This window comes from Hemiscyllium ocellatum, chromosome 4, assembly GCF_020745735.1.
Source record: "Hemiscyllium ocellatum isolate sHemOce1 chromosome 4, sHemOce1.pat.X.cur, whole genome shotgun sequence".
Lineage (NCBI taxonomy): Eukaryota > Metazoa > Chordata > Chondrichthyes > Orectolobiformes > Hemiscylliidae > Hemiscyllium > Hemiscyllium ocellatum.
This window is the reverse complement of record NC_083404.1, coordinates 6,266,879-6,281,487: the sequence shown is the minus strand read 5'-3', so window position 1 is coordinate 6,281,487 and position 14,609 is coordinate 6,266,879. Positions and strand designations below refer to the sequence as shown.

At 45.5% G+C, this 14,609-nt stretch overlaps 1 protein-coding gene across 2 annotated transcripts in view; it reads right to left on the bottom strand.

The window, feature by feature from the left end:
• trim55a (tripartite motif containing 55a) overlaps positions 1-14,609 on the bottom strand; it is an 85,072-nt gene that overhangs the window by 15,882 nt on the left and 54,581 nt on the right. The window contains exons 8-9 of one of the 2 annotated variants that reach the window (XM_060824093.1): positions 12,471-12,685; positions 104-394 (exon numbers count right to left, since the gene is read on the bottom strand). In XM_060824093.1, coding sequence (XP_060680076.1) covers positions 104-394; positions 12,471-12,685 — 506 coding nt within the window. The remainder of the gene's footprint in view (positions 1-103; positions 395-12,470; positions 12,686-14,609) is intronic. The other variant, XM_060824094.1, reaches the window with a different exon arrangement.

The following is a 14,609-nucleotide window of genomic DNA, read 5'->3' as shown; positions in this document are numbered from 1 at the left end:
CTGACTTGGCTGCAGGGCTGAGCAAGGCCATGTGGTACAGGAATATTGTTGTTCAGCTGGTCCACCACAGAATTCTTTTGCAAATATTTAAATCTTCACTGACCTGTGACAAACCTGTAGCTGAACTATCTTCATTGCCATCCACTTCCAATTTAGCTGAACTCTGGTCTGCTGCTGTTTTCTTTGTATCTTTCGCAATGGAAACTGCTGATCCAATCTGACTGTTCCTATCGTCCGAACTGTCGCTTAATAGGTTCGAACTGGGGCTGATCTCGTCCAAGGTGTGAGCTTTGTGCCAATCTGGGTAAAAGGCAGGGTCTGCAGTTGTTGCTGATGACAGCAACTGAGGTTCAGAGTCCAGGAGTTCAGAGGCCTCATTAAAATTAACCATAGGCTTGATAAGGATAGACAGAGCGAAACAGAATATTCAGTATCCTTTTAGCCATGTGAATTGTGGTTCATTGTTCATACTTAATTAATAATAAATGGGTTGTTTTGAAGGGAGCATATTAACAAATACCTTTTCCTTATTGAGTTCTGTCCTATCAAAAGGACCCTTTTGGAAAATACTTATGTTTCTGCACCAGTCTCAGTTGAAGTATCATCTAAATCCTTGGTGAATAAAAATGCTTGTGATCAACTAAATAACATCCATGATCTGAAGTGAATATATCATTGTTGAGGTCACAACTGACAGGGTGGCATGGTGGCTCACAGCGCTAAGGACCTGGGCTCGATTCCAGCCTTGGGTGACTGCCTGTGTGGCATTTGCACATTCCCCTGTATCTGCATGGGTTTCTTCTGGGTGCTCTAGTTTCCTCCCACAGTCTGAAGATGTGCAGGTTAGGTGAAGTGGCCATGCTAAATTGCCCATAGTGTTCAGGGATGTGTAGGTTAGGTGCATTAGTCAGGGATAAATGTAGGGGAATTGGTCTGGGTGGGATACTCTTCAGAAGGTTGGTGTGGGCTTGTTGGGCCGAAGGGCCTGTATCCACACTGTAGAGATTCTATTCTAACTGTACCACTGTCTCACTGCTAATATAGAACTCATGCAAGGTTCTAGAAATTTATTTTATAATTCGATTATTAGTTCTTGTGAATGGTTATAACATATATGTGACTCTTAAATTCAAACAAAACAAACATATGGTGCAATCAGTTCTTTACCATGAGATGCTCAGAATTTATGACTCCTGCATTATAGAAGAGAATCACAGTGTGCAAGTAGGCCATTTGGCCCACTGAGTCCACACTGACCCTCTAAAGGGCATCCCACCCAGATACACCTGTCTACCTCACCACCCTGCATTTTCCATGGCTAATGCAGCTAGCCTGCATATCCCTGGACACTGTGCGTAAATAAGCATGGCCAATCCACCTACCCTGCTCACCATTGGACACAGACAGTTGCCTGAGGCTGGAATTGAACTCCGGTCCTGGTGCTGGGAGGCAGCAGTGGTAAACACTGAGCCACTGCACCATCCTCCATTATTACCCTTACTTGTAGAAATGATAGATTGTTTCCACATTGTTTTCCCTCTTCTCTCCTTAAAGATAATTACATAGGTATTGTCTCACTTCCGATTTCAGAAATGGATACATTATACACTTTGGAACTTGGGGAATTTTTAACCAGAAACATTTCCTTTAAATAGTTCATTTGAGGTATTTTACAACATTTTGATGTAAGGTTTTGCAGTCATTTGAAATGTGGGTCCATTGTTAATTCCTGTAAATTGGATCAAAGTATCAACAATGACTTTCCCAGGAGGAGAAGGGCTTTGGCTGACACAGTCATTCACTAATTAACTGGGTTTCAGGGCATCATTCCTTAAAAAGTATCATTTCAAACAGTTCATTTAGTATTCCTTTTCTTTCATGTAATGTATATGTCACTGGACTGGCCATTGACTGCCCATCCCTAGTTGCCATAGGGAGGAAGTAGGGAGCTGCCCTCTTGTGCCCTGCAGTCCGTGTGCTGTAGTTTGGCCCACATTATTGTTATGGAGGGAAATCCAGGATTTTGACCCAGCCGCATTGAAGGTACGGTGATATATTTCCAAGTCAGGATGGTGAGGGGCTTGGAAGTGGTGGTGTTCCCATGTATCTGCTGCCTTGTCCTTCAAGATGGAAATGGCTATGGGTTTGGAAAGTGCTATCTCAGGAAACTTGATGGATCTCTGCAGTGCATCTTGTAGATGGTACACACTGCTGCGACTGAGTGTCAGTGGTGGAAGGAGTGGATGTTTGTGAATATGATGCTAGTGAGGTGGGTTGCTTTGCCCTGGATGGTATTTTCAATGTTGTTGCTGCTCCACTTGTCCAAATAAGTGGGGAGTTCTAATGTGTTTTGTAGATTGTGCTTTGGGAGTGAGGCGGTGAGTTATGGTGCTATATTCCTAGCCTCTGATCTGCTCTGATAGCCGTAGTATTGACATAGAGAGTTCAGTTCAGCTTTGTGGTCAATGGTAACCCCCAGGATTGTTGCTGGTGGGGAACTGAAGCACTCCGTGTCCAAACGCAGCATTGAAAAGTGTGGCACTGGAAAGCATAGCAGGTCAGGCAGCATCTGAGGAGCAGGAGAGTCGACATCGCAGGTGTAAGCCCTTCATCAGGAATGTGGAGGTGGAAGAGAGTTGAGAGAAAAATTGGAGGGTGGCAGTGGGCCTGGGGGGAAGGTAGTCAGGTAAGAAGGTGATAGGTAGATGCGCATGGTGGGGTGATGTGATAGGTCAGAGCAGAGGGTAGAACTGGAAGTTGGGAAGGAAGATGGACAGGTAGGACAGTTCAAGAGAGTGGTGCCAAGTAGAGGATTGGATCTGGGATGAGGTAGGAGCAGGGGAGATTTGGAAACTGGTGAAGTCGATGTTGATGCTGTGTGGTTGGAGGGTCCATGGCAGAAGATGAGGCTTTCTTTCTCCAGGCATTGGGTGGCTATGATTTGGTGGTGAAGGAGGCCCAGGACTTGCATATCCTTGAGGGAGTGGGAGGGGAGTTCAAGTGTTCGGCCACAGGGCAGTGGGGTTGTTTGGTGCGTTATCCCAGAGATGTTCCCTGAACCACTCGTGGGTTGGCATCCTGTCTCCCCAATGTAGAGGCAACCACATCGAGAGCAGCGGACACTGTAGATGAGGTATTTGGATGTGCAGGAAAATCTCTGCAGGTGTGGAAGGATCCTTTGGGGTCTTGGGAGGTGAGAGGGGAGGTGTGGGTACAGGTTTTACACCTCCTGCAGTGGCATGGGAAGATGCCGGGTGGGAGGGTGGGCAGGCATGGACCTGACAGGGGAGTCATGTAGGAGATGGTCTCTGCGGAATGCAAAAAGGGGTGGGGAAGAAATATACCTCTGGTTGTGGGGTCCATTTGTAGGTAGCGGAAATGGCGGAAGATAATGCGATGTATCTGAAGGTTGGTGGAGTGGAAGGTGAGGGCCAGGGGAGTTCTGTCCTTGGTGCAGTTGGAGGGGTGGGGTTTGGGAGTGAGAAGTGGAGGTGATGTGCTGGAGGGCATTGTTGATCATGCATGAGATATAAAATCTGCGCCCATACTTCCCCTCACCTCTGTCCAAGACCCCAAAGGACCTTTCCGCATCTGGAAGAGATTTTCCTGCACATCCAAGTGCATCATCTATGTGTCCATTGCTCCCGATGTGGTCTCCTCTACATGGGGGAGACAGGATGCCAACTTGTGGAGGTTCAGGGAACATCTCTAGGTCACTCACACCAAACGACCCCACTGCCCTGTGGCCGAATACTTCAACTCCCCGTCCCACTCTGCCAAGGACATGCAAGCCCTGGGCCTCCTCCACACTGGAGTCAAAGCCACCCAACACCTGGAGGAAAAACGTCTCATCTTCTGCCTTGAGACCCTCCAACCACAGCATCAACATCAACTTCACCAGTTTCCAAATCTCCCGTTCCCCCACATTATCCCAGATCCAACCGTCCAACTCAACACCGCCCTCATGACCTGTCCCACCTGTCCATCTTCCTTCCCACCTATCCACTTCACCCTCCCCACCGACCTATTCCAATTACCCCCCCAATATCCATCTATTGCCTTCCCAGCTAAGATCCCCCCCAGCCCTATCCCCACCCCTCCCATTTATCTTTCAGCTTCCTTTCCCCCTCCACATTCCTGATGAAGGGTTTATATCCGGAACATCGACTCTCCTGCTTCTCGGATGCTGCCGGACCTGCTGTGCTTTTCCAGTGCCACACATTTTGACTTTGACTCTCCAGCACCTGTGATCCTCACTCTCCCCTTGACAAGTGTAAAGACACATGTGCACCACACAACTGGTAAGCAATTACCAGCTCCAACAAAGAGTGAATGATCATTTGTCTTCAGTGACACTATCATCGGTGAAATCTCTCCAATAATGACTTAATGGATGGGCTGGACTGTAACATATCCAAATTTTGTGATGATAAAAAAACAGATGAGTGGGAATGTTGTGATGACGCCATAAGGAATGTGTAAATGGATGGAAACGGGTTGAGTGAGTGAACAAACACTTGGCAGATGAAGCTTAATGTATGAAATTGTGAGGACATACACTTTGGTTGGAAAAATCAAAAGGCATACAGTTATTTAAATGGAGAGAGACTCCAAAAAAGTGCAACACAAAGGGATCTGGGTGTTCTGTGCATAAAGCACGGTAGGTTAGTATGCAGATGCAGTAAGTTATTGAGAAGGTAAATAGAATTTTGGCATTTATTGCTAGGGGTTTGGAGTTTAAAAATAGAGACATCTTATCACAACTGTACAGGTAGCTTGTGAATACTACAGTTAAAAATGAGGTCTGCAGATGCTGGAGATCACAGTTGAAAATGTGTTGCTGGTTAAAGCACAGCAGGTCAGGCAGCATCCAAGGAATAGGAAATTCGACGTTTCGGGCATAAGCCCTTCATCAGGAATCCCTGATGAAGGGCTTATGCCCGAAACGTCGAATTTCCTATTCCTTGGATGCTGCCTGACCTGCTGTGCTTTAACCAGCAACACATTTTCAACTGTGAATACTACAAACTACTTTGGTGTCCATTTTTAAGAAAGGATCTATTGGTATTTGAGGCAGTTTGAAAGGGTTTCATTTGGCCAATTCCTGGGATAAAGAAGTTGACTTATCAAGAGCTGCTAAACAGGTTAGACCTGAATTCATTGGGGTTTAGAAGAATGAGGGGTGACCTTATCACAACATACAGGATTATGAGGGGCTTGACAGGGAAAATGCTGAGTAGATAAATATTGATAGTGACGGAATCTTGAAATGGGGACATGGTAACAGAACGAGAGGACACTGATGTAAAACAGAAATGCGAAGGAATTTCTTCTCCTTGAGGATAATGAATATCTGGAAGTCTCCATCCCAGAAGCTTGTGGGGGCTAGATAATATTTAAAGAGGAGTTAAATAAGTTTCTGAAATGTTGGGGAGTCGAGGACTATGATGAACTAATGCAAAAGGCTGAGACAGGTCAGTCATGGTCGTGTTGTTTGTGGCAGCAAATTTCAGGGATCACATGGTCCAGTCTTGTTGCTGCTTTTCACATTTATCCTTGATGGTTTAACCCGCCTAACAGGCTAAAAATGTAAAACACGGATTGAAGTTGGGCAAACCCACTTAGCATTGAGTAAGGAACCGGCAACAGGAGCAGTATGCAGCCAGCTCTGCCAACCATTTAAAACACTCCCTACTGACAACTGGGCCTTGAACCAAGATGGGGAGAACGGTCTCAAAGGCTCATCCAACAGCAGCTTGATATGGTCATACTCACCACACTCTAGCAGATATGACCCCAGATGCCAACATCACCATTACTGCATGTGTTCTGACCTGCTGGCAGGACAGAGGCAGCAGAAGAGGCAGCACAAAGGTTACACAGTCAGGTGGGAGTTTCCCTCATCATTGACTCTGGATCCTATTGATCAATACACTGCTACTGATCATGGTAACTGAGTCCTAACGGTCATAGCTGTTTGAGTGGCCTCTGGCAGATTATGAGGAAACCAACAAGGTAAAACTTACTTCACCTCATCCAATGTACCTCTGGTAAACGCATCAGTTTGACAGGACTAGAGAGAGAGTAACCCCCTCATGGGACTTGGTCTTTGAAAAGACTATGTTCACATTTAAGATACTCCCCCTTGTATTGAGTAACACTAACACCATGCTGAATGGGATAGATTTTCAGCAACATTTAGCAACTCCAGATTAGGCATCTGTGAACAAGGAGGTTATACTGGAACTGGACAAAACCTTGGTTACTTTTCCTCACATTTCCACTAAACCTCCTGCCCCTTTAATACGTGCCCCCGTAAGGGAAGATTTCCTTCCTGTCTCCCATATCTACGCTCCTCAGAATTTTAAGCATTTCAATCTCCTCTGCTGTAAGGAAAATAACCCAAGTCCATATCCTTGTCATAACTGACATAACTGACATAACCCTCCAGCCCAGGCAATATCCTTGTCAATCTCCTCAGCAGCCTCTCCAGTGCTATCACATCCCTCCTGTAAGATGGATTCCAGAACTGCATACAATACTCTAGCTGTGGTCAAACCAACTTTTTATACAATTCCAGCACGATGTCCCTGCTCTTAAAATCTATGCTTTGACCAATAAAAGTAAGTAAACCATATGCCTTTTTAACATTATATCCACCTGTCCTGCTACCTTCAGGGATCAATGTACATGCATACCAAAGTCCCCCTGATCCTCAATACTTCCTAGGGTCCTACATGCATTCCCCTGCTATATGTGTCTGGCCAAGTACATCTTATGACATCCCCTTATCCCGACTGAATTCCACTTGCCACGATCAGCCCATCTGACTAGCCTGTCTATGTCATCCTGTAATCTAAGGTGTCCTCCTGACTATTTGCCACCCCGTCAATTTCCACACCATCTATGAACTTACTCATCAGGTGGTACCAAAGCATCTGTTCCATTATCCAATCCATTCTATGCAGATGCAAGAAGCAGATGACTGATTGCCAATTTGCTATATTTTCCATCGACAACTTGAGACAGCCAGCTGAACACTGACAGTGTGTGGGTGGGTGAATTTAAAAGGAATTAGGTTCTGACTGTAGGGCATTGCGTGGCAGAATTCTTTGCTGTTCCAACGCGTCTGATGGAAGATCACAGATCATTAACATTCAGATGAACATTTAATCAGGGCTCGGTTCCAGCTTCTGACACCCCTTCCTCAATTTCCAAAGCTCCGGTCAATTAAGGACCAGAGAGTAGGCTTGCTCATCCAATCAGAAACAGCTAGTGAGCTGCTAATTCTGGAAGGCCAATGGAATGCCCACTAGTATTCAGGAATTAGGAACCCCCAATTGATTGAGGATGGAGGTACTGGGGTGAAGATGCAAACAACAAGGGATAGAACTGAGAAGTTAATTTTGTTATAGCTGACTGGTCACAATCCTGGAGCAGCCATCCCTCTGGAGGGCAGCCAATGGCTACTGCTGTGATCTTGTAGGTCACGTGATTTTCAGTTGACCCATCATTCCACTCCACCCCACACTTATCCAGTCTGAACCCACCACCTTAGCCTTGTTGTGTGTTGTTGACTGGAATTTACATGGAAAAGGGGCCTCAATAGCTTCTCGATTCATCATAATTAGCTTCCATCATCTACCCACCATTTGCTGTCAGTCAGCTTACCCAGCCCCAACCTGACCCCTTTCAAAATGGCTCCGAGTCAGGGTTATGACAGTACCCAGCAGTAACTCTGGGCCCGCCCCGAGACTGGAATCAAACCTGAGACTGTGGTGCTATGAGGCAGCAGTGCTAACCACTGACCCAGCAGAAACGCTGAGCCTGACAAATTGTATGCCCCTCCCTTGCTTCTAGCTGGCCCCTGACCTGGATTAAAAATGTAGCCCTCTGTTTTTCTCTTTCCACAGATCGTGGCAGACATACTAAGTATTTCTGGCATTTTTTTATTTTCCTCCAAAGATTGTGTGTGATTTCTTCAAAGGGTCTATTGCCCAACCCAGGAGAAAAAGACTCTCTCACTTTTGATCCCTTCCCAACTGTAACCAGCAGCACCAAGTCATAAAAGGGAATGTTCAATCTCCTCAAAGCTGACACAATTTCATTTTAAGGTGTCTGATCATTCTCAGTCCACTTGGTCCGACAAGACCTAAAGTATAAATGGATGATGATATCATGGGAAACATGAACTGGAGTAGGCCATTCATGCCTTCAGGCCAGTTCCATCATTCAACAAGGCTTTGACAGGTGACATGGTGGCTCGGGGTTAGCACCGCTGCCTCACAGCGCCAGGGACCTGGGTTCAATTCCAGCCTCAGGGGACACAGCAAGCCTCCTGCTTGTCCAGCTTTGATCCTGGCACATGCAGTTTTATTTGGGAGTTTAATCACTGGGGTTAACAAGATTGAGGGGTGAGGGGGGGGCGGGATGGGTAATCTCACAGAAAGCTGACTAGAGTTTGCACATTCTGCCCGTGACTGCCTGGGTTTCCTCTGGGTGCTCCAGTTTTCTCCTACAATCCAGAGATATGCAGTTCAGGTGCATTTGTCAGACTAAATGGCTGATAGTGGTCGGTGCATTAGACAGAGGGAAATGGGTCTGGGTGGGTAACTCTTTGGAGGGTTGGTGTGGACTTGTTGGGCCGAAGGGCCTGTTTCCACACTGTAGAGATGGCATGGGCAATGTAATTCTATGACTAATCAGATTGCCCTGTACAGCCTTAGCAACATGTCCTGATTTTCATACTCCCTACGTCCCCACTCCTTGCAAATAAGTCCAACATTTTATTTGTCTTCCTAATTACACGTGGTGCCTGCCTGCTAATGCCTTTACAAGGAAGGAAGAAGTACCAAAAATCAGCGTGCCGTGCAGCAGGTGGTGTGGGAGCGTGCTGGCCTCTATATCGAGAGGATCTGAGTACAGGAGCCAGGATATCTTGTTGCAGTTGTACAGGCCTTTGGCAATGCCACACAAGTATTGAGTGCAGATTTGGTCTCCTTATTTGAGGTTGGATAATCTGATTATGGAGAGCATGCAACAAAGGTTTACCGGACTGATTCCTGGGAAGACGGGACAGGTGTATGAAGACGGGACTGCTTTAGTTAGGACCATAAAGTAGACAAGCAGGAGGCTGGAAGAACACAGCAGGCCAGGCAGCATCAGGAGGTGGAGACATTGACGTTATGGATAGGAGGAACTGCAGATAAAGGTGGGAAGGGGAGAGGGGCGGAATGGTGAGGCAGTGATAGGTGAATGCAGGTAGTGGGTCTGACCTAGTTGGCCAATGGGAGACACAGCAAGCCTCCTGCTGCCTACTTTTGATTCCGAACCTGCAGTTTTATTTGTCTTTAACCTGATGCGGAGTATATTCACTCGGGTTAACAAGATTGAGGGGGGAGGGGTAATTTCACGGAAAGCTGTAAAATTCTGACAGGACTGGACAGGGTAATTTCAAGAAGGGTCTTCCTGATGACTGGGGAGTTCAGACCCAGGGCTCATGCTCTAAGGATATGGAGTAGGCCCATTTTGGACTGAGATCAGAGATTTCTTCACCCAGAGAGTGGGGGACCTGTGGAACTTTCCATCACAGGAAGTGGTTGAGTCCAAAACATTGAATGATTTCAAGAAGGAGATAGATATAGATCTTTGGGCTAAAAGGATCAAAAGGAATGGGGAGAAAGCAGCAACCGTGCAATAGAGTGGATGGTTAGCCATTAACAAGATGAATGGTGCAGCAGGGTTGAAGGGCTGAATGGCTTACTTCAGCTCCTATTTTCTATCTTTCTATTTAGTTTAAAGCCCTCTACATGATCCTGATTATACATTTTGCCAAGACACCAGCCCCAGGGTGGTTCAGGTTTTGCAGCAGTACATCTCTCTCTTACCTCACTCTTGGTGTCTGTGTCCTATAAAATAAAACTCATTTCTCTCATTTGAGTCTCTTAGATATTTAGCATTGTCATGCTGCTTAACCTATGATAATCTGCTCATGGCTCAGACAAAGGGGGCAAGGGCATCTTCTGACACCAGTCCCAGACCCTGTTCACAGCTAACAGGGTCAGGATAAGGTAGTGGCCGGGGAGTCAGACGTCAGGAAGGCCACCACCCGGCTGACTCTTTCTACCCTCTTATCGGGTGTTTTTCCTCCAGGGATGAGAGAGAGAGGGATGGGTGTCACAGCTGTTACTATTGGTATAGGTGATGGGGTGTGTCCCGAGTGAGTGAACAGGCAGCACAGCTGGTTAATGGTGTTGGGAGTTGGGGTGAATCAGAGCGTGTGTGGAAGATGTTGCAGGCATCAGTGAGAGTGGTGGAGCATGATCCTTAGCGGGAGGTGGGTACAGTAGCAGAGATAGAGCGAGTGTGAGGTGTCAGAGAGAAGATAGAGTGGAGTAAATCAATAGCCATTTTCCCACAGTGCTCTGGGCGGCTGAGACTACATTATCCTGGGTGGAAACCTCAGAGTGGGCTGGGCATGGCCTGGAGGCGAGGCCTCATCTGCTACTCTGGGGTGGGAGAGGAAATCCCATCTCACCCTCCCAACCTCCAGTTCCCCACACAGTGCCAATTTCCCTCCCGTCTGCCAGACCTGAGGCAAATCTCAGGAACTGTGGATTGACAGTGTTTGTCTATGCACCATCACCTTTTAAATGTGATGCCAGCTCTAGGTTGCTGGTCAATTCTGGACTAACTAAACAGTGGTAAGTTGCTCTGGGAATGCTGTTCTAAGATAGGACAGGAATCAAACCTGATACAATGCCACAGGAGCGGGAACAGTAATTATTGTGGTGAGATTCAGTGAGAAAACTCATTTGGCTTCTCAGAGAGAATCCCTCCAATGAACCTAGCCAAATACACCAAATAATTCAGCCTGAAGAGGGATACAGAGGGGTATGGTCATGTTAAGCGATAGAACAGAAACTTGGCAGATGGCATACAATGTGGGAAAATATGGAGTTTGGTAGGAAGAATAGAGGAGCTGAATATTATTTAAGTGGGCATAGACTGCACAAAACAGAGGGTTTGGGAATCTTTGTCTCTGAATCGTACAAAAACTAGAATCCAAGTTTAGCAGGTAATAGGGAAGGCAAATAGAATGTTAGCCTTCATTTCAAAGGGAATATTGTGTAAAAATAGGAAATCTTGCTAAAACTATACAAGACACTAGCCATAGAGTTGTACAGCATGGAAACAGACCCTAATCAGACTACAGCTGGAATACTGTGAACAGTTTTCGGCTCCTTATCTGAAGAAGGGTATACAGGCGTTGAACACAATCCAGAAGAGGTTCACTAGTTTGATACAGGAAATGGAGGGACTTGCATTTGAGGAGAGGTTGAGTAGATTTGGCTTATACTCCTTGGAGAATTTACTGAAACAACATTCATAGGAGGCTTGACAGAGCAAGTTATATCTCCTTGTGGGAGAGTCTGGGACCAAAGGGCATCATTCCAGAGTAAGGCGTCACTCACACAAGACAGAGACGAGGAGGACTCTTTCCTCTCAGAATGGAGTGAGTGTGTTGAATTATTTACCACACGCTGTCAAGGCGGGGTGATTAAGTATATTCAAGACTGCGAGAGACAGATTTCTTACTCAATCATTGAAGGCAGAGTTATGATGATAAGTCAGGCATGTGGAGTTGAGAATGATTAGATCACGCCATCAAGCAGACTCGATGGGCTGAATAGCCCACTTCTGCTCTGATGGGCTATGGTGTCAGAAGCCATTTCATCCTGCAGCAGGAGGTGTAACAACCAATGTTAAAATCCATCCAATACTCATGCATGACAAACAATTGAGCATGCTCACTGCCATTAGGAAGGCAGACTCTATCCCTGTTTCCACCACCTAGCTGAGTGACACTGATTCTCTGCTGGCTATCCCATTTGAGGTCAGCTAACTGCACAGAGATACAGGATATGGGAGTGCCCGAGGATCCTTCTGGTTTGGATGGTCATTAAGTGACTGAACCACTGTGATTGTGAGGTTTCCTACTGCAGTAAAACAAAAGTAATGAAAATTGTAGCTAGAACTAATAGTCCCTAATTCTGAATTATTTACTATTATTTTGTGAAAGTGAGACTAAATCTCATTTTCACATTTGTTTACCCAAATTAAACAATTACTTGCATACCAATTCTATTGAACTGCAGTTAATTGAAATACAGACATCATCCATCTTTAGGAGCTTATTATTGCTCTGAAGTGCCTAGGACAATATTGCAAGGACTAGAGATTAACTTGGCTTGGAATGTAAGGCTGAATGTTGTCCTTGGTCACAGCTTATCCTTTTACTTTTGCAGGATCTTGGCAAGAAAGACGATTGATTTCACCAAAAACTATCAAATATTTGTCAGTTAAAGAAAGCAATCAACTCAGCTCTAAGAAAAATAAAAATGCACTAGTTTCTGATTTATGGTGCTTGACACTAGTTATTAACATTAATACTTGAAGAATGGTGGTACCTGCTGTCCAATAGCTGTTTGCAAACAGACGCTTCCCCCTTCTGATGCCAAAGCCGTTGTATTTATGGGAGTTGGCTCTGTTGGATGGATAGCTGGTGAAATAGCTCCAGTAGAAGCACCCTCCTGCTGGGACTGCTCCACCTCAGCGTGAATCTCCTCAGTTTGTTCTTCTTCCACTTCTTCCCCTTCTTCCAGTTCAGTTGTCTCCTCTTCAACTGTGGGTTTAAAGAGTACGCGTTCTCATGCTAGAGGTATTTTAGTCTATGTTAATCCTGCACAAGTGCTGTCATCTTCTGATACATGGATATTAATCAGCTGGCAGCAAAACCAGGGCAAAAGTGCTGAGTCTTCCTAGCACTGGCCACATCCTAGAATTGTGTTGTCACCAAACTCACATGCCAGGAGCAGGTGGCACTAACATAGCACCCAATGATAAATAAAATCAGATTGCAACAGAGTAATCATCACAGTATGCTATGCTCAGCAAAAATCATTGGTAGATTGTTATAGAGTTGTACAGCACAGAAACAGACCCTTCGGACCAACTCATCCATGCCAACCAAATATCCTAAATTAATCTAGTCCCATTTGCCAGCATTTGGCCCATATCTCTCCCTCTAAACCTTCCTTATCCATGTACCAATCCAGATGCCTTTTAAATGTTGTAATTGTAACAGCCTCCACCACTTTGTCTGGTAGCTTGTCACACGTACTATCCTCTGCATGAAAAACTTGCTCCTTAGGTCCCTTTTAAATCTTTCCCCTCTCACCTTAAATCTCTGACCCTCTAGTTTTGGAATCCCCCCACCCCAGGGAAAAGACCTTGATATTTGTTCTATCCATGTCCCTCATAATTTTATAAACCATTACAACGGCACCCCTCAGCCTCCAATGCTCAGCAAGGATCATAGGCATGTTTCTTACAAGGGATTTATCATTTTGTTTCCCACATTAAAAAAGAGGGACTTTGCCTAATTGGAACATCGTAACAGGAATAGGCCATTTAGCCCTTTAGAGACATAGAGATGTACAGCATGGAAACAGACCCTTCAGTCCAACCTGTCCATGCCGACCAGATATCCCAACCCAATCTAGTCCCACCTGCCAGCACCCAGCCCATATCCCTCCAAACCCTTCCTATTCATATACCCATCCAAATGCCTCTTAAATGTTGTATTTGTACCAGCTTCCACCACATTCTCTGGCAGCTCATTCCATACACATACCACCCTCTGCATGAAAAAGTTGCCCCTTAGATCTCTTTTATATCTTTCCCCTCTCACCCTAAACTTATGCCCTCTAGTTCTGGACTCCCTGACCCCAGCGAAAAGACTTTATCTATTTATCCTATCCATGACCCACATAATTTTGTAAACATCTATAAGGTCACCCCTCAGCCTCCAACGCTCCAGGGAAAACAGCCCCAGCCTGTTCAGCCTCTCCTTGTAGCTCAGATCCTCCAACCCTGGCAACATCTTTGTAAATCTTTTCTGAACCCTTTCAAGTTTCACAACATCTTTCCGATAGGAAGGAGACCAGAATTGCAGGCAATATTCCAACAGTGGCCTAACCAATGTCCTGTACAGCCGCAACATGACCTCCCAACTCCTGTACTCAATACTCTGACCAATAAAGGAAAGCATACCAAACGCCTTCTTCACTATCCTATCTACTTGAGACTCCACTTTCAAGGAGCCTAACCTTCTAGACTTTGGGCCCAACATTCTAAATGACAGCGAGGGTATTTAATCAGAACAATTCTGGAATGCCAACAATTCAAATCTGATCTATTGGGTTCCATCCCCTGCATTTCCCCCACTTCTTAGGGTTTATTCCATTTAACAAATGGAGATGTTTTGGGAAATATCTCATGTCCTGGGAATTCTGCCAAGTTCTGGAGTGTTCAAACCCCAATAAAAGATCCATACCTGCTGACAGTAATAATCATTGAGAGGTCAGGCCCATTGTACTGTCTTGTATTGTTGTGTGTAAAAGTGCTTCCTGCCAAATCTCCTGATGGTCCAGTCCTAATACCCCTTTAGACTTAGAATCACCAACCAATGGAAATAGTTTATCCTTATCTATTCTGTCTCTCCCAGTTAATATTGATCATGGCCTATCATTTAGCTCGATACTCTA